The sequence below is a fragment of the Molossus molossus genome, unplaced genomic scaffold (genome assembly GCF_014108415.1).
Source record: "Molossus molossus isolate mMolMol1 unplaced genomic scaffold, mMolMol1.p scaffold_m16_p_20, whole genome shotgun sequence".
NCBI classification, from domain to species: domain Eukaryota; kingdom Metazoa; phylum Chordata; class Mammalia; order Chiroptera; family Molossidae; genus Molossus; species Molossus molossus.
In genome coordinates this window covers 8,403,523-8,429,365 of record NW_023425356.1, presented here as the reverse complement: position 1 = coordinate 8,429,365, position 25,843 = coordinate 8,403,523, and the positions used below count along the sequence as shown (strand labels likewise).

At 49.8% G+C, this 25,843-nt stretch overlaps 1 protein-coding gene across 4 annotated transcripts in view; it reads left to right on the top strand.

Annotated features, from left to right (window-relative positions):
• VAV3 (vav guanine nucleotide exchange factor 3) overlaps positions 1-20,343 on the top strand; it is a 290,405-nt gene extending 270,062 nt beyond the window's left edge. For all 4 annotated transcript variants that reach the window (XM_036273378.1, XM_036273380.1, XM_036273381.1 and 1 more), the window contains exons 25-27: positions 3,190-3,319; positions 17,614-17,765; positions 18,356-20,343. In XM_036273378.1, the coding sequence (XP_036129271.1) occupies positions 3,190-3,319; positions 17,614-17,765; positions 18,356-18,397 (324 nt within the window). In that variant the 3' untranslated portion in view covers positions 18,398-20,343. The remainder of the gene's footprint in view (positions 1-3,189; positions 3,320-17,613; positions 17,766-18,355) is intronic.
• The last annotated feature ends 5,500 nt before the right edge of the window (positions 20,344-25,843 follow it).

Here is a 25,843-nt window from a genome sequence, read left to right as displayed (position 1 = left end):
CGTGAGCTGTTGTCTCTTCAGAACAGTTCACTGCCCTCCTGTCATTGGTTTCATTCCTATGAAACTGCTTAGGGCCTGGAATTAAATTTTGATTTGGAAAGGATGTGAAACACCGTCAGACTCCAGAACTTGTCTTAAAGAGCCAGTTCCCCAGAGAGAAGATTGGCCCTGGGATGGTTATGACCGGGCTCCTCCCCGGGGCTTCCATAACTTGGGGAATCGAGATTCTCATTTTACCTGTCATTAAATTCAAATTCCAAGTGGATTTCTGTCTCAGATTATAAGGCATTAATTTTGTTCTAATTTTCATGGATGCCAGACCATCCAGGTCCAAGTGCTGTTTATAAATCATCCCCATTGCCTGTTGCCGTGGTAACTGGAGTGACTGGCTCTCATTATTTTTTAGAGACTTGAATTGCTGACACCTCTGTGTCAGTACGAGATAAGGAAAGCTTAGCCGTTTTCAGCCATTTCTTTTGTTTAGAGTCCTCTTATTTACTTGTAGTACCTGAAGGTCAATGACTACCAAAGCAGGGGCGGATTAGCCAAAGTACAGAAAGCATAAAGGCATAACTTGGAAGAGACCCACCGCGCAGTTTAATTCTGCCTCGTCGGAAGCCTGCAGGAAGACCTACCCTCGAAGACTAACAGTGGAACTGAAGCGTGTCCCACGCTTCGGAAGCGATGAAGAAGTCGTTCGCCGATGACTCATTCGCATGACCCTAGGCCTTAGAAAATCCCTTTTTTCTTCCATAAAATGTGGAGGTGGGTAGGTATTAAATGATCCCCAAGTCCCTCTCAGTATGGTAATTCTAGGGTTTCTAGCCAACTTCACCTAAACTTGAATTCATACTAATTCATAATATCCATATAATTCCTATTACCTAGAACAAAATTACATTGAAGTTCAAAGGTATTGGCTTATTACTTTCAGGTTTATTTTTAGCTATGGAAAAGAAGACAGCCCTGGCTGGGAAGCTCAGTGGGTTAGAGTGTTGTCCTGTATGCCAAGGTTGTGGGTTTGATCCCCGGTCAGGACACGTACATGAATCAACCAATGATGCATAAGTGAGGGGACTACAAATCTCAATCTCTCTCTCTCTTTCTCTCTCTCTCTCTCACACACACACACACACACTCTCTCTCTCTCTCTCTTATACTTTCTTTCATCTCTCTAAAATGAATAAATAAAAGTTTTAAAAAGGGAGAGAAGACATTTTGCTCAGGTAAATACTGCCTGAGAGAACAGCCTCTGAATTCGTTTGCACCATCCTCACAGTGTATGCGTGCAGAGTTCTTTCAGAGACCTTACAAAAATGTCTCTTTTATTTAAAAACAAAAAGTTAGATGCTAATATTGGTGTCGAGAATTTAATTCCAGACCTTGCCTTTGCAGATCACGTTAAAAATCACTGTAATACAAATGCCATATTCTGATTATTGAAACCATTTTGAGGATATAAATTTCTATTTGGTATTTTGTGTCTCTCTCTCTCTTTTTTTAAGTTGATCAGTTTCCAACTTCCTCTGCTGCATTAAGGATCCCTGCAATCTGAGTCCAAGGAAGAAATACATATAGATTTTTAAAGTTATACTTATAATGTGTAAAGCCTAGTGACTCAGGTCTAGGCACACAGGGCTCACGGACTCTTAGCAAGTGCTTCTCCCTGGAGCCTCCTTAGTGTGGACTCAGCTGCCAGGCACCATGTGCAGTAGTGTGATGCAGTTAAGAGCACAGCTGGGGAGCAGATACCAGCTCCGGCACCTTGCACCGAGATGCGAGCGTCCCTGGGGACAAGGCTCATCTCTTGTTTCTTGTGTGAAGACCATGAGAAACTACATAGAGGCCTGGCCAGGGGATGGTGGCAACTGCGATGACATTCACATGTACCAGGCACTTCATCCATTCTTTCTACCGTCTGTGACACTGTTATCCCATTTTACAGACCTGAGAGCTGGAAAATCTCCATTTGCTTTATCCAGGGCTCAGCCAGGCTATCTCCATCATGAAATCTCTCATCCTCAGAGAAGGAATCAAAGGACGTTCTCTGTCTTGCCTTTGAACTCTCATCATCCCTCACTCCTCCCAAGGGTGCAAGCTCCCCGAGGCAGGAGCCTTTGTCACCTTTGCGATCCAGACACACCCCACAACGCACCCCACAGCTCATCTGAGTTAGGGCAGAAATGGTGAACATGTCATTGACGGTTCTTTTTCTTCTGGGTGATTTTTGGCCCGATTGATTGGTTTGGGGAACTTTGAACATAACTATGGAATGGAGTTATTGAGTTGACGTCAGGGTGATTGTTAGAAGAAATGAGTTGGTTCTACACAGTTTTCAGCAACTGTGCTGCAGCAGAAGCGACGAACCATTTGTTAAAAGTGATTGTGCGTTTATCTGCATTTCAGCCGTTAGAGATGTTATATCTACGGTACTCGTCTAATGACAATATGCACTTTTCCCCATTATGGATAGATGCATTATTATTTAATTTCTGTTTAAAGTAGAGGGATTCGGATTTGCGCAGAATCCATGAAACCAGCATCTCAAAAGAAATTTCCTGGCATTCTAGTATGAGAGATGATGGGGCGTTAATGTATCAGGCTCGGGTGTATTTGGGGCAGTTCAGGTGTTGGAGAATATTGGAAGGAACCACGGTATTGACCTCTGTGAGTCCAGAGGCTCCGAGAGCTGTGACGTGGGCACCTGCACTTCGTCAGCCGGAAACAATGCCGAGTAGCATCCGTGGTGTGTCCGCTTCGGTTCACCGTGGAAAAGTACATCGGCCGTCAAGCTTGTTTTTCTGCAATGCTGCAAGAAAATGCAGGAAACTAGAAATCGCTTTATATTCAGCAAGCAGCTGTTCCCTTTATTTGTGTTTAGAAAGGCAAGTATTTCATAAATAAGAGCAATAATTACTGTTCTGAAATTGAGGTTGAGTGTGGCTCTTTTCATTCAGCGCATCTGACGGAGACTAGCAGGATGTGCTCCCTCCCTGAGTGACAGTGGAGACTCCCACGGCACGCGGCCCGAGCGCGAGGACGGCTGCTGGCAGCTGCCACGTGTGTGCTGACAGTGGGGGCGACTGTCGTGTACTCGTCCGTGGACTTACGGAAACTTAGCGGTAAAGGATCGTCCTTGAACAGTCGTGGCCTCATTAAAAATTATCTTTTATTCTCTTTACCCTGAAGGAACTTGTGGAGTATTACAAGCATCATTCCCTTAAAGAAGGGTTCAGAACCTTAGATACGACTCTCCAGTTTCCGTACAAAGAGCCAGAACATTCCGCCGGACAGAGGGGGCCCAGAGCAGGCAACAGCTGTGAGTACTGTTGTTTAGAGCACAGTTTGCTGTCACGTAACCAACGGAGGCGTGACAATATCAAACGTCTTTCTTCCCGAGTTTGAAATATGAACCAGTTAATACGCTGTTGCCTTTAGCAGGGACTTTTTCTAGTGAAGTAGAATCAGGGGTACCCACAGGTTTATGAACGTTTGTTGATACGGTACTTTGAGCCAAATTAAAAACCATGTTTGTGTTCAGAACTCCATAAAAAATGTAAAGGGTATGTTAATATGTAAGTTTTATACTTTTCAATGACTTTTATTCTTTTTTTAAATCCTTACCTGAGGATATGCTTACTGATCTTTCTTAAAGAGAGGGGAATGAGGAGAGAGAGAGAGAGAGAGAGAGAGGGGGGGGGGGAGAGAGAGACGGACATTGATGTGACAAGGAAATGTTGATCGGTTGCCTCCCATTTGTGCCCCGATGGGGGATTGAACCTGTGCCCTTGGTGTGTGCCCTGACCAGGAGTCAAGCCTGCGGCCCTTCGGTGTACCGGATGATGATCCAAGAAAATGAGCCACACCGGCCAGGACAGCCAGCCTTTTTAAATCACACATGTTTGTGGCCCTAATGCCATTCGAGTAACAGTATTTAAGCAAGGCCCATGTACAGCTCTCGTCTTCTTATGATTCTGTTTCAAAGATTACTTTTGGAATCGTGTCCTCTGACGCCAGTATGTCTAAAAGTGGACTTTCTTTCATACTGAGGACTGTGCCACAACTGGTCATCAGAGATGAGCACACAGGCCTGGCCAGTGTGGCTCAGTGGTTGAGCATCGACCCTGCACCCAGAGGTTTCCAGTTCAATTCCTGGCCAGGACACATGCCCAGGTTGTGGGCCCAGTCTCCAGTGTGGGGCATGCAGGAGGCAGCCAGTTGATGTTCTCTCTCATCGATGTTTCTCTCTCTCTCTCCCTCTCTCTTCCCCTCTCTCTAAAACCAATAAAGAAAATAAATTAAAAAAAAAAAAAAAAAAAAAAGATTAGCATACAGATGAAAAGCAGGTTCTAGTTGGAGTGTGAGTTCAAGTCAAACACTTTGTTCTCATCACCGCTTAATGTCACATCATCTGCCTGGAGGGAGACAGAGCTTGTAGAGAGACCATCATGATGAAAAATGTTGGGACCAAACCGTGATTTTATTCTCTTCCTTTCAAATCTTCTTTAAAAAAAATAAAACTGGTTTGGAGGCGAAATGAATGCAATTTTATTACTTTGAATCCTTCGCCTGAGCAAAACTAGAATTTCTAGAGGTATTTGAAAAAAGAATTTACATCAGTGTAATATAACTTCAGTTCCCCCAAAAAACCAGAAACGGAAAGAAAAGCGGGTGGTGTTTGGGGCTCTAACAATGTCAGCAACATCTCGACACTTCATATAAGTAAAAACGCAGGGAATTTGTCACACGCACCGACGGGCTTGGCGTTTATGTGAGTAGCTTCGTAGCTCTCTTCACAGGATTTGTGCTAAATGACCACATGCACCGTGGGAGCACACTTTAGGTGGAAACTCCACACCTATTAAAAGTTAATCTTTTGCCCTGGCTGGTTTGGCTCAGCGGTTAGAGCATCAGCCTGTGGACTGAAGGGTTGTGGGTTTGATTCCCAGTCAAGGGCACGTACCTGGGTTGCAGGTTCAATCCCTGGCCCCAGTCAAGGTCATGCAGGACACAACCAATTGATGTGTCTCTCTCACATCAATGTTTCTCTCTCTTCCCTTCCCCTTCTCTCCGTCCCTTCTACTTTCTTTAAAAATCAAGGGAGGAATATCCTCAGGTGAGGATTAACAGCAACAACAACAAAATTTATCTATTTTTTAGCCCAGTGTTACCCAGTTATCTTAGGTTCTCATACAGGTTGAGAATTTGATATTTTTATATCAGGTGATCAGATGATGCCGCTCATAAAGTGACCAGAAAGAAGCGAGTTAGTACTTCAGTCAGTCCGTCGCAATGCACAGTGGGCTACACTCTAAGATGGTTCAGTCATTCCCATGTAACAGGACTGCAGCCTTAGGTCAGACTTGGGGTTCTGCCCCAATGCTTTACTTACTTGATGCTGATGTTGCGTAATATAGGTATTTTCTGCAATGGTGGGTGTCTATGGACCACGGCGGTGCTGAGGGTGAGTGAGCATTCCGCACGGCGCCGGTCCTGGGCAGTGCTCAGCAGAGGCCAAGCTGCGCTTCCCCTGCTGCTGCTAACTCCTCTTCCAACACAGAGAGCAGTTTCCTGTGTTTGTAAGGGTTTAACAAGACGACTAGCTTTAACTCATAGCGACTTACATCATTGTTTTTATAATGTCTTAGATAGTTCTTGCTTATACCAAGTTATGACAAAGGGGTAACCCTCAATTAAAGCACCGCTTCTGTGTGCAGGTACGTAGCCTTCGCTGCTTGTCCGGCGTGGTCAGGAGGAAATGCTGTATATCCTGGACAGAACGTGTGTGCAGGGCGTCTGTCTGGTCCTCATTGCTGCTAAATATCGCCTAGTAATAGCTTTTACTGAGGTCTTACCTGGGGACAGTGGGTGGAACAGGGACATGGAGCAAGGACACCCCATTACTTCTGAAAGGCCACAGAGTAGGCAAGCTACAGCCTAGAGCCACCTGTGTTCTGAGGAGAGGCTGAGATGGGAGGCCCAACCCCTGAAACCTGCTGTTCATCATTATTTTGTTCCGATGTAATAGGCCAGCCCCCAAGCACTGTAGAAGACTGCTTGTACTAGTCCACGGTCAAACACCCTTGGGCAGGTTATCAGTTAGTTTTCAAGTTAGTAAAATATGATCCAGTTATGACAGCTCCCTCATGCCAATGCAAAAGCCCATATACAATACATTGATTAGAATTGAGCAGGAGGCCAGAGTGTCGGGCTCGGGGCATCCAGCGTCCAGGGCAGAGCCTGGTCAGCAAGGCAGTGAGACTGGTTTTTGCCCTTGGAGTGACTTGAGTGTTTCCGAGAGAGGGCAAGGAGGAGGCGAGACAGGAGAGGACCGGGCAGAAGCGAGCTGCTTCCGAGAGACCAGCGACCGAGCAGAAGACGCCCGCCCTGTCCTGGGGACGCGAGAATGCCACCTCTGTCCGGAAGGGGTCCCAGCACCCCCGCCGCAGAGCGTCCGCCGCCCCGCGGGGCCATGTGTGAAGGGCACCGAGCCGAAGGTGGGCCTTTCTGGCTCCAGTCAGCGCTTAGTTATTCTCAGGTCTGCTGCTGGGTAGCTGGTTCGCTTGGCTTGTCTGGGCCTCGGTGTTCTCAGCGGGTGGATGAGGAATGAGTTTAGATGTTATTCTCTTTAAAGATAGCATCTGAGTCTGCTTCTTTGTACGCGTGAAAGGAGGAGGTAAAGGGGGATGTTAATAGACCGGTTTCGGCAGGAAAAGCTGTACAGTGAGCTTTCATGGCCCTAAGCAGACCTCAAACTCTTTCCCAAGTTCTCATTAATTGGACCACCGAGTAGAGTTGGCTAACTGGGGGAAAAAAAAAAAAAAAAAAGTTGGTTATTATTATATTTAGATCATCTCAGAGCATTTTCTCACAAGAACTTATTAGTTATAAAAGAGAAAATAGAAACCACTTAATCAAGTGGTCATGGTTCACGTCCATAATGGAACGAATAGGTACCGTGTACGTCCTAATGCGGTTCCGCGTCGCTGGCTCCTGTTCCAACTATCACGTGAGAGTGACCGTGAGGGACACCAGACCAACCGAACCGAAGGACATTCCACGGAATAAGTGTCCTGTGCGCTTCAAAGGTGTCAGCATCAAAGGACTGGGGGGCTGTTTCAGGTCAGCGAGGCTGAAGCATGGCAGCCACCTGTCACGTGGTCCTGGACGGCGTCCTGGCCAGAACCATGTATAAATGCAGTATTGTTTCTATAAAGATGTGCTTGGCACAATCAACAAGTTTTGAATAAGTTTCTATATTAAGTAATCGTATTTTTTGACAACTATACTGTGATTAAGTGTAAAATGCCTTTGTTTTTAGGAAGTACACACTGAAGTATTTAGAAATAAAGGGCATTGTCTGCAATGTATTCTGAAATGGTTCCCAAAACACGGAAATTCGTAAAGCAAACAGTAAAATGTTAACCTTTGAGGAGTTTGAGTGAAAGTTTATGGGAACTTTTTGTACTATTCTTGCTGCTTTTTTTTAGGCCTGACTTACTTTAGAATTAAAAGTTTTAAAAAGTAGGGATAATCCCATTTGCTGGGAAAGTCTAACAGACTCACCTCCTTTTATACCTGCTCCAGCGGCAGGGGTGCGGGGCCCACTGATTTGGGGTATGGAGAGCACCCAGCAGGTCGTATTTGAAACAGCCTCTCCCTTACCTGCGACCACATTGTATTTGCTTATTTATTCATTCTTTCTTTTATTCAACAAATGTTTACTCCACCCTCGCCATGCGCCAGGCCCTGTGGTAGTGACTCTGAGAGGCCACTAGGTGGCCAGGAGCACATGTGAACTAGCAGCTTCATAAATCAGCATGAGTTTTAATAAGTCTTGTGAAGCAGAAGCTGGGGGAAGGGGATGACCTGCAGGGTGAGGGCAGGACGTTCTGCAGGCGTGACACTCAGTGTGGCGGCGGGGCGTGGGTGGGAGAGCAGGGAGACGCCCCTGTGAAGAAGCTGCTTGCGGGCAGGACCTGACACAGGCAGGAAGGCCGTCCACGGGTCTGGAGCACATGAGTGGATTCTCGCATGTGTACCAGAAGTGTGTTCCAGCTTGTATAAGCCGAAAGTGATGTGAGCTGATGGGCTATTTTAAAAGACTGCTGGCTACTCTGAACACTGTCGGGGGGGGGGGGGGGGGGGGGGGGAAGAAGGAGAGGCGCCAGGAAGCAGCCGCAGGTGTCCCAGAGACTCGTGGCTCAGGCAGCAGGTGAATAGTGACCGTGGTGCAGGTCATGGGCAGACTGCAGTCCATTCTGGAGGCAGAAGCAGGTGGATAAAGGAGTCAGGGTAGGATCAGTGGGAGTAGGGTACCACATCCGCGCCTCGGACCGCGGGCAAACGGGAACCCTGACGGACAGGAAGCAGAAGAGGTGTAGCAGGCTCAGTTTTGCAGTTTCTGGCACCTGTGCCGACTCACTGGTTTGGTAGGTAGTTGGCATTGAGAAGCGTGGTCTGGGTGGAAGACAGGGTTGTAGGAGTCGTCAGCACTCACTGCATAGTTTACATAGGACAGAGTGTAGTGTGGAGAGCGTCAATTATTGTTTTTTGGTGCATTGTTCCCAGACACCCTAGGAGCTAGCCTCCGTTGCTTCCTATTCTCAGATTGCACTTGGCACAGTGCCGCTCATGAGCAGGTGGCAGAAAGGTCTCCGTACGTGAAGTCAGGACCTAGGAGACAGCCGGCGCTGAAGAGCTGTGTGTCTCTGATATTTGGAAAAGCTTGGGGAGATGCCTGGGTTTGCAAACAAAATGTGGACTAGCAGGTTCCTTTTGATGTGGTGACAAATATTAGAGTAATTCTTCAAAAACCGGCAAAGGCTTCCTGGGTCATTGTGACCATGCAAATGACCCAGAAGGACAACATGCAGATCAGAGCCTGAACCTGGGAACAGCCAGTGCCAAGGAAGGAGCGTGGAGGACATGTGGCCAGAGCAGCAGGGACGAGGGGACAGCAGCAGGGTGCAGTTGGAGCCATATGAGGCCAGATGAGACATGGGCTTCTACTCTGGAAGACATGGGAAGCCTTGGAGGAACTTAAAGGAGAGACATGGTTTGACTTAAAGTTTTAACAGGCTATTCTGGTGTCTCTGTTGAAAAAAAGACCAGGGGGTTTGGGGGTGAGATGGAAACACTGAGTCCAGTTAAGAGGTTCATGAGCAATCCAGAGGACAGACTGTGGCACCTTGAGCAACACACGGCCAGAGGGGTGATATGTTTTGCAGGTGATCCAACAGTGCGTCTGACGTGTCCGACGTGAACTAGAACAAGCTTTGAGAATGACTGGAAGGCTTTTGGCCTGAGTGACTAGGAGACTGGAGGTCTTTTCAGGGAGGGACTCAACCGGAGCCTTAAGTCCAGTCAGAGCATTCTCAGTGCAAAATGAATAATTTCCACGTCTCTGTCATGTCCGTGTGTCTGTCTCCTCACTAATGTGTAAGCTCCTGTGAAGTCAGACGCAGTCTTTGTCGTATCTCCTCTAGCTCCTAACGCGTGGTTTGCACATTTGTAGTTAGTTAATAAACACCTGCCAATTATTTTCAGTGAGTAAGGATTTAGAATCAATAAACTTGATGCCTCTAAATAATCTGAAATCCCCAGAAATGTCAAGTGATCTAATTTTCCATAATAATAGGAAAGGCCGTCCCTCCTGTTTCTTCGCGTGAACGACTTCGTGTGTTTATGCTGTGCAGCTCTGCATGCAAAGTGGTCGTTCCCTTCTTCTGATGATGCTAGACATGCTTTCCTTGTTATATCTTTGAATTTCAGGTTAAAGGGGATATGGCCACTTACCAGATGTCACCATTCAATTAGATAAAAAAACCAATCTGAATTATTCCTAGATTTTTTCAGAGACAATACATAAAATATACAATACACACTAAACAAGGGGTTTTTCATTTGTTTTATTGAGGGAGATGGGGGAGCAGATATTTGATACCGTGGCTGAATGTTTGCTGGCGTCTAAGAAGACACGTCTAAGCTCTAAAATGCAACCAGGTGGAGGGAGGATTACACACTTAAGTAGACCTTCATCACATTCTCAGCGTGGTCTCTGCTGCGGGGCCTCTGTAGACATCTTGGTACCAAGAACTCCTGGATCGCACGTCGAAGCGCCCACTCAGGACCCTGGTTCTCTGGGAAACCTCTAGACCACTGCTGGTGGCAAGCTCACCAGGATCCCTGTACTGATGACAGACCGTCGGTCCAACTGCCTGATAATTTACTGACAGCTTTTTATCACGCCCACGCGCGTGAGCTGAGCTCTGGGCAGTGCCCATCGCAGAGTGGTCGGCCAGTGCTCAGGGTTGTGTCACTTATACACGGAATGGGAAAATCAGTGCAGTTCAGAAATACTGTGTGATGTAATAACAGTGCCGTGGGCGGAGTGCTGATTGAACTTGGTCTCTACCGTGTGCACATTTCAAATATGACTGGAAATTGAACAGATTTCCATTTGCTCATGAACATGAGCTGCCTGATCAAGGCAGAGCTGATTACTTATGGCTGTGATTAATTAGCCTTGACAGCAGAAGTATAGGCATCAGTTAGTCGTTTATTTGTAGTTTTTCTTGTTTGTTTGTTTTTTGAGAGAGAGAGAGAGAGAGAGAGAGAGAAACATCAATGGAGAGAGACACATTGATTGGCTGCCTCCCACACAACACAACCAGGGCCAGGGACTGAACTGCAACCAAGGTACATGCCCTTGACTGGAATTGAATCCAGGACTCTTTGGTCTGCGGGCCGCTGCTCTAACCCCTGCACCAAACTGGCCAGGGCCATTTGTAGTTTTTTTATTCTACTGTAAAGACTGTGCTTTTTTTCTTTTAATTGTAGTACGTTTGTGCTGTGTAGCTTCTTCTCTTGGGCAGGTCTCAGAACTGAATATCCCTCAGTCATGATTTGCCAATCAGTCGATTATGGCTATGCTGGTGGCTTCGATTCCCAATGCATTCACCTAACAGATGACTTCTGTTTCAATTAGAGAATCTCAGTAGTTCGGCTTTCGCTTGTTTAACTTGACATAATATTTGACTGTATTGTTAGTTCCTGAGGAGAAATGTTGTCACGAAACCGTGGGCCACTTACTTGCTCTGCGCCATGAGTGCAAGGCATCGGCCATGCGCAAGGTAACCAGAGACTCACCCACCTGAAAGTGGGGTTCTCACGGAGCCAGGGTCCCCTTTGTGAGCAGCGGTTAAAAATGTGTGAGGAAGCGAGGCCCTTAACTTGCGCAGGCAGTTTGCAAATGATAACTTCAATGAAAATGATCTCAACATTGATTTAATGTTGTCTGGGCACAGTTATGAATAACAGACCTCTTTTTCTCAAGAAGCTTCCCAAAATAATGTGATGTACCAGCAGATGGACTGGCTGTACTACTCGGTGGGGTCGTGAATCTTAGGCCAGGAAGCAAAAGGGCCAGGAGATAAGAATCCCCTCAAGATTCCCATCTGAATGTTGCTGTTTCTCAGCTATTTCTAATTGCTACATTATCGTGTCTTGGTAGAGCAGGAGTTTGATAAAGGAAGCATGTGTCTGTATGTGTAGGAATAGGTGCATATAGTCTCAGTATGGATAAAAATACGTTTTGCAAGTTAAACCATTCTGCACAATTTTTGCATTAAATGCCTTATTCTGATGTTGCTTACCTCTAGATCTAAATCCATAGTGTCCTAGGGAAACATGTTATCTGATACTCCTGTCTCCATAGGCACCAGGCATTTAAATGCTATGTTGCAAGCTTGAGACAAGTAAGGACCTGAAGGCAGTGGGAATTGGTGTCTAGGAAGAGTGGCGACAATAAGTCATGCTGCACTGTGTGGAAAAGTAGAAAGCATCCCTACCAATCCTAAAAATATTCGGCTGAGAGCTATGCACTGGGTGGCAGGAGAAACTGATTAGCCTTTTACTCCTACAGTGATTCCTCAGGCATACAGTATAGTTCATGCCACAAAACCTACAGTATTTAATAGCTGGTCAGCATCTCAGAAAAAAGGACAGTGATCGTAGGCATATCATTGACAGATGATGGCTCTCAGGGATCCTGGGGAATAAAACCTGAGCATAATTCGCATTCTTTCCCATGTGTTGTGCTGGCTTTTGTTGGAAGTCTTATTGAGCTGGCAGGTGAGCAGATGAGCTAGTGAACAGGAGGAGGAGACCTAAGGAGCTTGCAAAGTTCAGTACCCTGTGAGATACTTGTCTGTTCAGCAGCTTCAGTTGTTCAGCCCTGTGCCTCATCCCGAATCCAGCGGGGATGCAGGAGCAATATAAGAACTGGCCCTGCTCTTGAGAATCGATGGCCAGTTGGAGATGCAACCCAGGAGCACGTGGAGCCATTAAGCAGCAGAGCCAGGGGTGTGAGTGCCCAGCAGATGGCTGGAAGGGCTGAGAAAGGGGACAAGCGTCTGATTGCTCAAGGAAAGTTCAGGGAAGGGCCTGAGATAGCTTTGGAGACCAAGAGCGTAAGGTCACCGGGGGGAAGGCAGACGAGCAGCTTTCTAGAATGAGCCAAAGTTTTAGGTTGAAAATCAAGCTGAGGGCCTTGGGGGTATTAGGAAACTGATTTGGGTGGAAAGAATTTGTATGGGACACGATAAGAGATTTGGTTACAAAAGCGGGACATGGGCAGACTATGATGTCATGGAATTCAGGTGAAGAGTTAGCATTTCATATTTAGGAAAGGGAATGGTGACTATGTTTACAGTGAATAGCTGAGAAGCAGTATTTAGGTTGGAAAGAAAGAAAGTCCAAAGCAAGAGAGTCAGTTGGGAGGCAGTACGCTGAGTTTGCAGGGATAGTTTGCAAAGAGAACACGGAAGTCATTGAAAAACAGAAGGACTGAGCTAGATTATGAGGAGGAAGTTGCGTTTCAAGATGAGTTTGGTTTCAGATAAGTTAAATGGGAGCTAATGGTCGTGACTCACCACAGTGTCATGAAGACATCTGAACTCAGACTGGAATTCAGGTGAGGGGCAGAGGTATTTCTAAGAATCTGTTCCATTCACTGGGGAAAAGTTCAGCCTAGAAGCCAAGGTCTAACCATGGGGCAATAACTACCATTTAGTTAAGATTAGAATATTTTAGATACGATTGAAGAAGATTCTAGTCGTAGCCATGTGGCATGAATGCCGATTCCGAGGGCCCGTAGGGCAGGACAGGAAGCTATGCATTTGCCGCAGAGATGCGGGTCCTCTGATGAGACAGCACCCGTCTTACTTCAGGAACGTTAGGTATCTTAAGTTACAAACAGGTGAGCTGGTCTACTATATCTGCCTGTCATTGACATTGTTTAGATTGCATTTAAGTGTGCTTTCATTGATTTCTTATTTCTTCCTTCTAGAGCTAACTCATGTCTTGTTATATTTCAGACTCTTGGTTTCAGTAACCTTCATTGGGAGTTAGAAAAGAAATGCAGTCTTCTTTTCTTACTTGATGGGTGAAATAGTCCCAGAAAGAGAGAATCAAGGATGGGCACTTAGAAAACTGCTCAAAGAGAAAATTCTAGTTCCTGCCAGAAGGAATGTGTAGACCCAGGGGCTCTGGTTTAAGTTCTCACAGACCTGGGACGGGAGTCTTGCCACCGGATTTTCTGCTGATAACAGTTAGGTGTGTGCTGTTTTCCTCGTTGAATTGGAGGCGGCCCCCTCTCCTCTCTCTGAGTGGGTCTATCACGACCTCAAGTAAATGCAAAGGTACCAGTTCTATTGTATGGCGATAAGTGGATCGGACAGATTGTAAAATTGGTTGTAAGATCATGTACCATCTTATTTTAAACTAAAAAAATGTAACATGGACTGTGCAGTGGATTGGAAGAGAATCTTGATTATCTACAAGGACGTTCTTCCGAGGAGGTTAGAGTGAGCATGGAGGCTCCGTGAGAGCGGCATGGATGTGTCAGTGCCCAGGTGAGGACCCTCAGGTCCATGGTCCAAGAACAAGGGAGACGCCAGCCCACTGAGTGGCATTGGGAACCCCCTTGCGGAGTTAATGCTGTTCTCACATAGCCCTGGAACTGCTCCCTGAGCAGAGCTAACTTTGGGGGAATTCTGGCTCCCACACCAGGCATTGCCCTGCGAAGACGCAGAATGTACTAGATTGAATGGACGTGTTCCCCATTTGCTCAGCCTACGTGCCCCTCATTCTGGTTATGGAAAGCTTTCTGCTACAGTTTAGATTACGTCCAGGTACAAGTAACAGGAACCCCCAAACCCTTGGCCTAAACGGAATAGACATTTATCCCCCCTTCCCATAAACAACTTTACGTGTTCAGCCCAGGACTGGGGAGGAGAGAGGTCACCTCTGCTCTGTAACCAGTCACCCGGCCCCTTCGAGCATGCTCCAGACCGTCCTGATGCGAGGCCTTCCTTCTCGGGCCAGGAGAGCGGCGCTCACATCTGGACAGCAGGGGAAGAAAGAACGCGGGGGAGAGCAGAGGCGCGGGCCTGCCTGCAGGGGCTGCCTGGCGATGCTTTTGCTTATACCCCGTGGCAAGAGGCCGTCACGTAGCCACACCACGCGGGGAAGGCTGGGGATGCGGCCGTGCTTCTGGGCAAGCACAGCCCACCCATGTGGGCGAATAATCCCACGTGGGCGAAGGGGAACGTGTAACTGCACCTTCCTGGCCCGTCGCAATGGCACCGTGGGCCAGCAGTAGGATTTAGTGACTGCCGGAGCAGTGCCCAGACCCCAGGGGTAGGGCAGCGGGTGGGAGCCTGACCCCGGGAGCACCCTGACTGGGTATGAGTCTCGGCTCCTCTCAGATATAAAGGCGGAATAGTCCTGGTACCTTCCTCTTTGAGCTGTGTGACGAATGAATGAAATGCTGGGTAAAAACACTGAGCCCAGCATCCAGGGCTTCGGACCCCTCTGATCAGTGTCAGCTCTTACGGAAAGTAAATGAAAAGCCGCTCTTTGGAGCATCCAAGTGTGTGTACCTTTTCTCTGCGTTCCTACAATGTGGGGGTATATTTGCTTTCTCCTCCAGATGTGATAAGATGCAGAACGGTTCATGTTTCATTTCTGGAAATAGGCCAGATGCACATGCTTAGCTGGGGCTGGGAGTGGATCCTGAGAAATCTGGACGCAGGAGCAATGGCGATGGGCCACGCGTGCTTCACTGACCCCACCCTGCAGGCTGCAGCCTACTCTTCATACCAGTTTTGATGCGAAGCATATTTTACATTTGAGAAGTCGCAGGCTCCCCCTCTCTCCTGATGTAAGGAGGCGGGGGCTGTACCACATCCGGAGGAGTCAGCCGTCCTTGGCTGGAAGGGTTCAAGGGGCCACGTGGAGCCGGGCGCAGTGCTCTCCCGGAGTGGCAGACAAAGGTCAAAGTGCGCAAACCCGGCGCTCCTCATGTAGCAGGGAGCGCAGCGGGTGACAGCTTCCGATCCCACCTGGAGTGTGACGACGTTCTTAGGGGTATAGGCAGCAGAACAGCTGTGTTGGGATGTTTTCTACTGAAACCTAAATGTCCTTTTGCTTCTCTCTCTCTCTAAGCCCCTTCTTTGTTCTGTGGGTTTCCCCTTGTAACACCTCCAGACTACAGCTTTCTCCCCCCTTCCTCCAGTCCTTTCTGGTCAGGTACTGCTTTACTGCTTTTATGTGTCTTTCGACTCGCTTCTGTTTGCAAATCAAATATCGTGCCTTCTCTGTATGGCTTCTCATGTAGATACGTCTCCTCACAAGCAGTCCCTGGAGTCACATCCGCCCATGCCCCCTCCTCTGCCGTCGTGAGTCACCGTGTCGTGGCATTTCACCCCCCGGTGTGTGTGACCCTGGTCTTTATTTCCGTTTCTATTCGGTCTCTTGGGAGAGGGGCAAAGGGAGAGGGCCCGGGTGTACAGGGAGGGCATGAAATACCCTATGAAACAATTAGTTTTCTTAAAGATCAGAAATATCCGTTGTGAAAGCGGGTGTTTATGCATTTCCACTGGGAAAATGAACAGAGCCAACATCCCAACTTGGTCTCCAGAGGTAAGAGTAGAATTCAGGTACAGGCTGCTGTGAAGGACGACGGTGCCCATCGTTTTGTGTACAGGCATTTTGGTTCCTGCCGTTAGCTACAGAATTGAATGGTTATTTATGTGACATGTAGGAGAGTACATTATGGCTAAAGTATGTTTCCTTACAGATTTTTAAAAATTAACCTGTAAGTCCCAATGGAATCCTTGGAGCCATTTAGAAATAGAAGGACCTTAGAGGTCACCTAGTACAGACCTTTCATTTTAGGGGTGAGAAAAAAATGTGGCCACGAGAACCCGAGAGACCGTGCAAGGCCTCGCGGTTCAGCCGACAATTGGCTTTTCCATCACGGGGTGTTTTATGTGCACCCGTCTAAGTAAGGTAGTGCCCTGTAATGGGATGGCATTCAGTAAGAAAACCATTAAAGTGGTTTTTGTCTGAACAGTAAAATAAAACTACCCATTTTTACTCCCTTTACAGTTCTGAAATCTACAGCTTTGCTATTCGTTTATCTTACGATCGACACCTGGAGACTAAAGAAATTTCTGTCATTGCAAAGCCATAAACGCTCGGCCAGAGACCCCCGTGTCCCTGTGGGCAGGCCCCGCCGCGTGGCACAGGTTGTCATTGTGGCCTGGGCTCTGGGCACCGTTCGAAACACAGACGGATGGTGTTTCCTGTTTGTTTCTTGTTCTTATACTTAAGTTCCTTCAGTCCCAGGTGAGTGATTCTCAGAATCACTGAACATATAATTGAAACACTTTATAACGCACAGAGCAACAGGTAGAGCAGTTACTATACGTTGCTAGGGAACCCCGGGGCCGAACAGGTGTGTGGCTGGAACGCGGCGTTCTCTCGAGGCAGGTGAGGGCAGGAGTAAGTCAGCTCCTTACAAAAACCAGGCTCACTCCGGCCGTTTGGAGCCAGAGGAGCCGGGAGGCGCGCACTCGGGCGTCGTTCCTGATGACGCCTCGGGGGCAGTTTTCTGGGGGGCAGGGCTCGTCGGAAAGGAAACATAAGTGGTGTATGTGTCCTTGTTAAGTGAAACCTGATTTCAGTTTCTTCACGTAAGTGAAATTATATATAAAACAATAACTGAGTTTATCCCTAAATAGGTGTAATAAATGAAGAATTTTACAAAGAGGCTGGCTCGGGAGAAGCCCCATCTAGCTGGATGGAAGTGGTACCCTGGATTCGACAGGAGACCGTCCGGGCAGAAAAGTTTGATTGTTTTGAGTCTTAGTCAAAAAGGTTACAGATAAAAATGGAAAGCTCTTAGCAGTTCTAGTTGGAAATAGATCACTGTGCAGCAACAGGGAATGTACACTAGTTCTTTCAGATTCTGTCTCCTTGGACAGTAACTTAGATGTCCACCTTTAAAATGTTTGTAACAAAGACTAGCCCCCGTTTGTTATGAAGAATGTGGAAACAGACCCGTGGCCTTCAGACCTTAGGAAGTGACCCGACTCCCTGGATTGAACGAATCGAAACGCCATCCCATTGCTTGCTCCCCGCCCCTGCCTGCCCCCAGCCCTTCGAAGTCCCGGCTGTGCGTTCTGATAGCATCGCTGACGCTCACCTGTTAGCTTCTAGGGTTGCTAAACTGCCCGTTACCGACTCCCCATCCTTTCTCCACAGTGCTGAGCCCGAAGGTGCTGGGCATCGCCATCGCGCGCTACGACTTCTGCGCCAGGGACATGCGGGAGCTGTCCCTGCTGAAAGGGGACGTGGTGAAGATTTACACGAAGATGAGCGGGAACGGCTGGTGGAGAGGAGAAGTGAACGGCAAGGTGAGCTGCCTTCTCGGCCTGCTTGTGCCCGTGACCGAAGGGGACCGGCGGCGGTCGGCCCCCAGTGGTGCTGGGAGCAGCCCCTCAACGCCTTGCAGCCCTCACCCCAGAGCTCCGGCTGCGGGCACTGCTGGTATTTCTACCCACAATCGGCCCTCAAGAAAAACGCATGGAGTGACCAGGATGGTGGCCTAAATGAGGTTCACCTGGGCAAGGGTAGTGGCTTCTTGTCTGGACGAGGGTTGAGGAGCATTTCAGTTCTTTGGAGGCCCTCCGCCTCAGAGCCGAAACTGGGGGTGTGGTGCAGACTGTCTGCGGGCTGCTGACCTCGGTCGGGAGGGATGGGACCCAGAACCTGTCTTCATGTCCCGCTCGTTCTGTAGCCGGAATCCCCACAGGCTGGGGCCCGGTGTTCGCTTCATTTGCATATGTATGTGCATGCCAGCCAATGGGCACTGAGCCCGGCCTCGGAGCGCAGTCCCCTCTGGGCGCCGCTGCAGCCTAACCGTGGTGGGGAACACAGTGCTGTTCGCAGACCCCCTTGAAGCCAGAGGCAAAGTCGTGTTGCTCTGTTTGCTTTTCTTCTGTAGGTGGGCTGGTTTCCATCCACGTACGTGGAAATGGATGAGTAGACGCCGATCCAGCGTTGCCCCGGCACCAGAAACTTCCGAGAAGGGACCCCGGGAGCCTGCACGGCGCGTGAAGGAACCGGTGGTTCAAAGGCTGCATTTCCGGCTATTCCACGTCCTCCCTCCTAAGTCTTAATCCTGGGGTCTGAATGCTGGTGCCGACAGGTGAAGGGCTCGCCTGCGGCTGGGCAGGGTGGCCCACCAGCAGCCGCTGCCAGGACCCGGCCGAGCCAGACGCCTTCCCCCCCGGAGAGCCTGCAAACACATCGGCCGTCTTCCTTCTCCACCCGGTCCGACGCCGTGACTGCCCACCCTCGGCGAACGTCGACCACGTGTCTCCTCTCACATGCCACTCGCCAGAACCCTTTTATGGTACAAAGAAACAGGAGTTTGATTTTGCCTTTCCCAGCACCAACAGAAGGAGCCCCGCCGACCGGCAGCCCGCTGGGGGGACCCGCACGCCGCGTCTGGAGTGGCTTCTCAAGGTGCCTCGTTGCCCGCCGACACTTTGATTCAGTTATTCATTCGATGTCCTGACCATATTTGCAAGTCGCTTTATAAAAAGAAAAAAGTACAGAAAAGAGTGTCTTCCCATGGAGCCCTCCCCGCCTTGTGATGCCACGGGGTTACTCTGGAAATGCCGCCTCCCTCTGAAATCAGCTCGGCCTCGCAAGGAGCCGAGGGAGGGGCGGTACCTGCAGACGCAGGTCTGGGGCTGTCACTTTAGAGAAGCAGCATCTGTTAACACCCCCAAAGGATGTAGTTGTAGTTGCTGATTTTTTTCTTTTCCTGGAAAAACGAGTGGCACGAACAAGTTTGTTGAGGATTTTGGAAGGAAAGCGAGGCTGGGCCCTGTATGCATTTCTGGGACGGGAGGGTCACTAAGGTGTCCCGGTTCCTCAGTGTGGGCCCCCGGCTTGGTGCCGAGGGTCTCCCCAGCAGCAGGCCCTTTCTATTGGGAAGATCAGTTTTTTCAGTGGATTTGACCAAACCTTCACTTTTTTGTGTGATATGTTCTCCCTGTGAAACAGAGGCCCCGGGCAAGCCAGTCCGGTTAAGACACTAGCGTGGCCCTGTCCTGATGAAATCATTTTTGCCGTAGCAGAATCACGTTCAGGCGGGGTTCTGACGGCTCGTGGTCGAAGAAAACAAAACATTAGAAGCACGACCGTGATAGGGCCAAACTAGGAGCACTCAGTTCGAGACTGCAGATCACGGCCGGGGGGTCGCCGCCACTCCCCACCCGCGCGATTCCAGACTTGACCTGCGGGGCTGCCTCCCCCGTAGAGCCCCCATGGCTAGGCCTCCTCAGTTAGGGTGGGTTCAGGACCTTTACCTCAGAATTATGTAAACTGTGATTGTGTTTTAGAAAAATTCTTTGCTAAACCAGTTAGGTGTTTGTTTTTTGTTTTTGTATATGTGTAAATGATCATGGAAATGAATTTTATAAAGCATTCTGTAATTCTGTACAGTGAAGTTGTATCCTCACGGAGACTCCTGGAGCAGATTCTTCCCTGAAGTCTTCCAGTCCAGGCCTCTGGGATGTGTTGTCTGTTACCGTCTGTTACCGAGAAAACTGTCACACACTGAGACACGCCTGCGTGGGGAATAGCAGCTTGTACTGTTGTTTTGATAGTTATTTTAGCTACTAGACTTCCTTCCTTATCAGTGGTGTTTAGTCTTCCTGTTGCATTTCATGGACCTGGGAGGAGGGTCCCTGCAGAGGATATTAGAGCCCCTTTTTGTGATGTTACCGATGACGTCTTGGTCTGTGTTTGATACTTTGTACTGGGAACTTTCAATGCTGCGGATTTGTGTAGATTGATAACACCAAAGACAGAAGTAAATGTCTCCCATATACTTTGTCTTTCCACTGTGCTGCCTTGTGTAACAGTGAGTCAGAGTGTATTTCACTTTGTGTATTTTGTAAATATGTCAATATAATAAATAGTTACTACTTGCATTAAATTGATGTCTCATGAGCTGAAGAGTTCTTTCCATTGAATGATTCCACAATTGGACATACTACAGCCCCTCTTTGTTTGTGGGGGACATGTTCCAAGACCCCCAAATCCAATGTAGACTATGGTTTTTCCTATAGACACATACCTATGATAAAGTTTAATTTATAAATTAGGCATAGTAAGAGATGAACAATAATACTAATAGTAAAATGGAACAATTACAGTGACATGCTGTGATAAAAGTGTGAACGTGGCATAGTGATGTAAAGGGGGTGACATGGACCAAGCGTGGTGATGCGCAGCCTGTGACCTGATCACCCTGATGGCCACCAAGAGACTGGCAGGCAGGTAGTGTATACAGTGTGGCGACTCTGGACACAGGATGATCCGTGTCCCGGGCGAGACGGAGCAGTGTGGCATGAGATTTCATCGCGCCACACAGAATGGCGTGCAATTTAAAAACTCGGAATCGTTAGTTTCCGGAATTTTCTATGTATTTTCATAGCATGGGTGACCACGAGTAACTGATACCATGGAAAGTGAAACTGGACACGGGGGACAGCTGTATACCAACCTCATAATAGGTATAGGAATAGAAGGCTCACTTCGAAGAGCTCTGGCCAGGGTCGCTGTCCACGTGATGGGCAGTGCCCGTAAGGTGTACTCAGTAGTTGCACATACTGTCTACTGACATGCTGGCTCTGCCACACCCTGTCCTCGATGCAGTGTGTGCAGTGACTTACAGCAGCCCCAAGGGAGAGCCCATATTAGCTCCATTTTCCAGATGTACAAATGAGGCATTTTGAGTGGTGGGCGTCAGAGCTGGGCAGTCCAGCTGTAGCGCCTGTGTGACCCCACCTTGTCCTGCCACACTTCTCGGGCCGAGAGAGCTGTGGGCGCAGCCGGTGTGGCTCTGGCTCAGCGCCGTCCCGTGCACCGAGGCTCGGGTGTGATTCTTGGTCAGGGCACGGGCCCAGGGCGTGAGCTCGGGGCAGGACGTGGTCGGTGGATGCTTCTCTTTCACATCCGTGTTCCTCTCCCTCTCTCCCTCTCCCTCCTCTCTCTATGAAATCAATAAAAACTTATTTTTAAAAAGAGAGAGAGAGAGATTCAGTGTGTTTCTAAGCTCACAGAGCCAAGAAGCTGTTTAGTTCACAATTGTGATTTAAACAAAGATTGACCCGGAACTCAGATACGTTCTCCTTTTCCTGCCTCCTGAAAGGGAACCTCAGACAAGGACTGCACAGGCCCCAGAGAGATGGCTGTCGGGCATCGAACTTCTTTTTCTATTTTGGTTCAGTTTTTGCACAGAAAATAGCGAGCAGCTCAGGAGAGGGACTCAGATCCCGCCTTCTGCAGCGCAGGCCTCGGGCGGTGCCAGGGGTGCAGGGGGCTGGAGGAGGGAGAGGGTGGAGCCTGTTGCTCAGCCCCAGGAAAGGCGTGTCCCAGGGGTGCAGGGGGCTGGAGGAGGGAGAGGGTGGAGCCTGTTGCTCAGCCCCAGGAAAGGCGTGTCCCAGGGGTGCAGGGGGCTGGTGGTGGGAGAGGGTGGAGCCTGTTGCTCAGCCCCAGGAAAGGCGTGTCCCAGGGGTGCGGGGGGGCTGGAGGCGGGAGAGGGTGGAGCCTGTTGCTCAGCCCCAGGAAAGGCGTGTCCCAGCGGTAGCTCTCGTGCTGACGTCCCAGCACAGCTGTGCTCAGAAATGCAAAAGCCCCCACTCCCTAGAGCTGGGGTGTCCAGCCCCTACTCCTGTCACTTGAAGAGCTGACTCCTTGGATGTGTTTGTTTTATCCCATTTATGAGTTCACACGGGACACTACAACATTCAAGTATTTCTCTTCCTTCAAACAACCGAAGTAAATGTGTCAGTGACTGGTCTCTAGGAGCCCAGCCGTGTGGAAGAGGGGTGCAAGCAGGGCCAGACAGCAGACTCACCTCTGGGGCCGTGTGGAGCCCTGGGTGTGGTGGCCGCGCCCACGTGGCGGGAGGGTTGGGAGACTCCACAGAAATGGCGCCTGCAGACGGGCACATGCCTGACTCCCGCGGACCGTTCCGTCATCGCTGTCCTTGCCAGACGGGGTGCCGGCAGGTTTGGGTAGTTGCCATATTCATCGTTGAATTCCATCCTCGTAACTCCGGCTCATTGATTGGATTAGTCGGCAAAACTCAGTAGATTTTAAATGAGACCATCTCTCTAGGAAGGAAATGTAAGCATTCGGTGTCGCAGGAAGAGTGGGAGTTTCAGCCTCAGTCAGATCAGGGTTCAGCCCCCGCTCTGCCTTTGACTTTCCTGAGCACCGTTTCCCCTTCTGTCATAGGAGACAGTTAGGGGAGTCGTTGTGGAGAACAAGCCGCAGCATGAGCCAGACGTCCAGCAAAGGCCTGGGCACCGTGGGTACTCGGGGGCTATCGATGCCCTTCTCTCCAGGACTGTGAAAAACTCCGGAACCAAGCTCTGTCCTTGCGGCGTTTGTTTTGAACACCAGAGCTAATGCTGTTTCATGCGCGTGGTTGAACTTGGGGCACTGATGCTACAGAGGTAACAGGTGTGTGTTCGGAAAGGTTACTGTGCAAGCCCACCCGCAGCCTCAGAAGTTGAATTTAGCAGCCCCACGTCTAATAGGGAAGTGGAATTTTCACTCGGCTCATCATCGTTTGGAGACTTACGTCCATTAGTCACTCGTGTTTCCCTGAGACGAGTTCTGTGGACTGACCGGGCTCTGCTCAGAAATCTCCTCACTCACGCCGGAGACTGGGAGGCACCCGCGGTGACTCATGACCAAGCCCCACGGAAGGTCAGAACAGAATCCTGTCTCTGGTTCGGTGCCATGGATTAGACGCGGTGGTGGAAGTAGGGACAGAAAACAAGCAAACTCCTTTGCAGCTCTAGTTCCAGCTCTGCCAGAAATTTCCAGAATTTCTGGGCACAGTGCGACTGCAGTGACCAGATGTGGACAGGCCCAGTGCAGACTTGGGGTGTGCACCAGTCACCGCACACCTGTCCTCTAGTAGACACTGGGGTTCATGCGGACTCCCGAGTGGGGCGGGTGAACTCCGGCCAGGCTGACGTGTCCAGGGACCCCGCGCAGAGCACAGGGGTTCACTGCTGACCTCTGTCACTTCCGTCCCAGCTTCTTAGTTTTGTAAAAATCTGTTTTTCTCCATTCTCCAGTCAAGAAATTCAAAGACTTCATCGAAGTGGAGAGGTTTCAAAATGCGCTAGCACTGACTTCGGAGATGAATTATGTGTCCGGGTGTATCCGCGTGAATTATGTAGACGGTCACTTCCTCGCTGTTGGAGGCACGCGGTGGCTCAGGGTCGGCCTCGGTCACCCTGCTGTCCCTAACCTGCGCCGCCGGCACCTGTGGAGTCAGGGCTTCCTCGCAGAGACTTCCCGCGTGGGGACCTGGGCGCCCACTCTATGCTTCGTGGCCGGACAGCTACACGTGCTTTGAGCTGACAGCTGAGTTCCGTGAGGACAGTTCCAGCTGGACCTCCGCGGTGGCTGGCGGTGGCCAGCTGCTGGCCGGGTCGGACACAGCTTCTCCCGAGGCAGCTGCGGGGATGTGAGCACCTTGGCGACAGCAGCAATGCAGTCCGGTCACTGCTCCCTCAGTCCCGCAGAGGCGGAGATCAGTGGCCTGTCCGTTCCTTCTGCCTGTGCTCGTCAGAAATAAGTGTCCCTTCAGGCGCAATCCACAGCTCACGGGGGCTCTGACATACGTCATCTTGTCCGGTTCAGAGCAGCACAGCCCTGAGCAGCAGGCGGGCCACGTTATTCTTTCCGTTTTAAAGACGAGGACGCGGAGGCTTGGTCGGGTGAACGGACTTGCTCAAGGTCACCCAGATGGGAACCGCTGGCCCGGTAGACTGCAACCCAGCTGTCCTGGCTCTGAGTCAAAGAAATGCTCTGTGCGTTCATCTCTGATGCGCCATGCGCAGGAACTTCTGGTTTTTTCAGAGCGGTTTCTGTAATTCCTGCAGCCTTGCTTCTGAGCGTGTTCGGGGAGCTGCCGCCTCCACGGTGGGCAGCTGCTGAAATCCTGGGCTGGGTGGGCACGCGCCTGGGTCTCCGTCCTCGTGCCTCCTGCTCTCGGCTGGGCCGATCAGTGGGAGTCTACCAGTGAATGCTTGGGCTTTTCTAGTGATGTGAACGTCCTCAGAAAGGGAAGGTTTTGCTTCTAGTGGTGATTTAGGCTCTGTCTCCTCTCCCCATTTGGACCTTCTTTTTCTGTGCTCATACGTGTGGGCAGTGTACTGGCCGTTTGGTATATATTATCTCACTTAATCTCCAGGAGAATTTATCAAAGAGAGATTATCCATCCTCTCGACGCAATGCAAGTCTGGCTGAGTAACTCTTCCGCACTACGGCGGTGTGTCGGGCAAGATGACCTGTTTTAATACTGTATCTGACCGTTTGGCCAAGAGGCCGCAGAGGTTAGCGGTTAGAGCCTCAGTCTCAGACCAGGCTGTCTGCCTGCCCGTCCTGGCTGTGAGGCCCTGGGCAGCTTGTTACACTGCTTGTGCCTCAGTTTCTCTGTAGTGAAAATGGGTCATGATAGCACCTTATGTCAAAGGGTTTTCTGAGGGTTCAATGAGATCGTATGTACAAACAACAGGAATTTCTAATTTGCATTTTGGTCATCATTTTAAATTAAACTTTTTAAATTGAATTTATTGAGGTGACATTGGTTAATAAATCCATGCGGGTTTCAAGTGGGCGATTCTGTGACATCGTCTGCCCACTGCATCGTGTGCTCGCTGCCTGGAGCCAGGTCCCTGGCTGCCAGCTCCCCCCGCCCCCCCCCCCTGCAGTCGCCATACCGTTGTCTGTGTCTGCTTTTGTTGTTTTTTGGTAATGCGTACAAAAAATGTTACTCATTTTAAAAGTTAACTCAGATATGAAAACACCCTTGTGTGTATGTTTGGCTTTGGAAGAAATATCTTGAGGAGTCTTCACATTAGTTGGGCTTCACAAAGGATGTGTTGGAGCAGAGGTGAACCGTGGAGTGTGTGTCACTATCCGCCACTGCGTAACAAGTCACCGCGGCGCCCGGCAAGCAGCCCGGCCAGCAGCCCGGCCAGCAGACCTGCGTGCCGCCCCTGCGGGTAGGAGTCGGGCGGCGGACCAGATGGGCACTTCTGCCTCGGGGTCTCCCCTGAGGCTGCAGCCGAGGGGGCCGCCGGGGCTGCAGGCTTCTCACCGTCCGAACAGGCAGAATCCGCCGCCGAGCGCGCGGGGCCTCTCCCGGCTGCCTCGCGGCAGGGACGCTGCTCGCCCCGAACGAGCCAGCCAAGGGTGAGGACCCAGGGCGCTGAGACGAAGGTGCGTCTTCTCGGAACGTACCCTCAGAAGCGACAGCCATCCTGCCTGCACCTTCCAGGCCTTGGAAGCGAGTCTGCGCATCGGGCCCTGCGGCTGGGGCGCGGGCTCCCGGACTCCCAGCGGCTGGGCCAGGCCACCTCGGAAGGTCATTTCAGCCACGTGT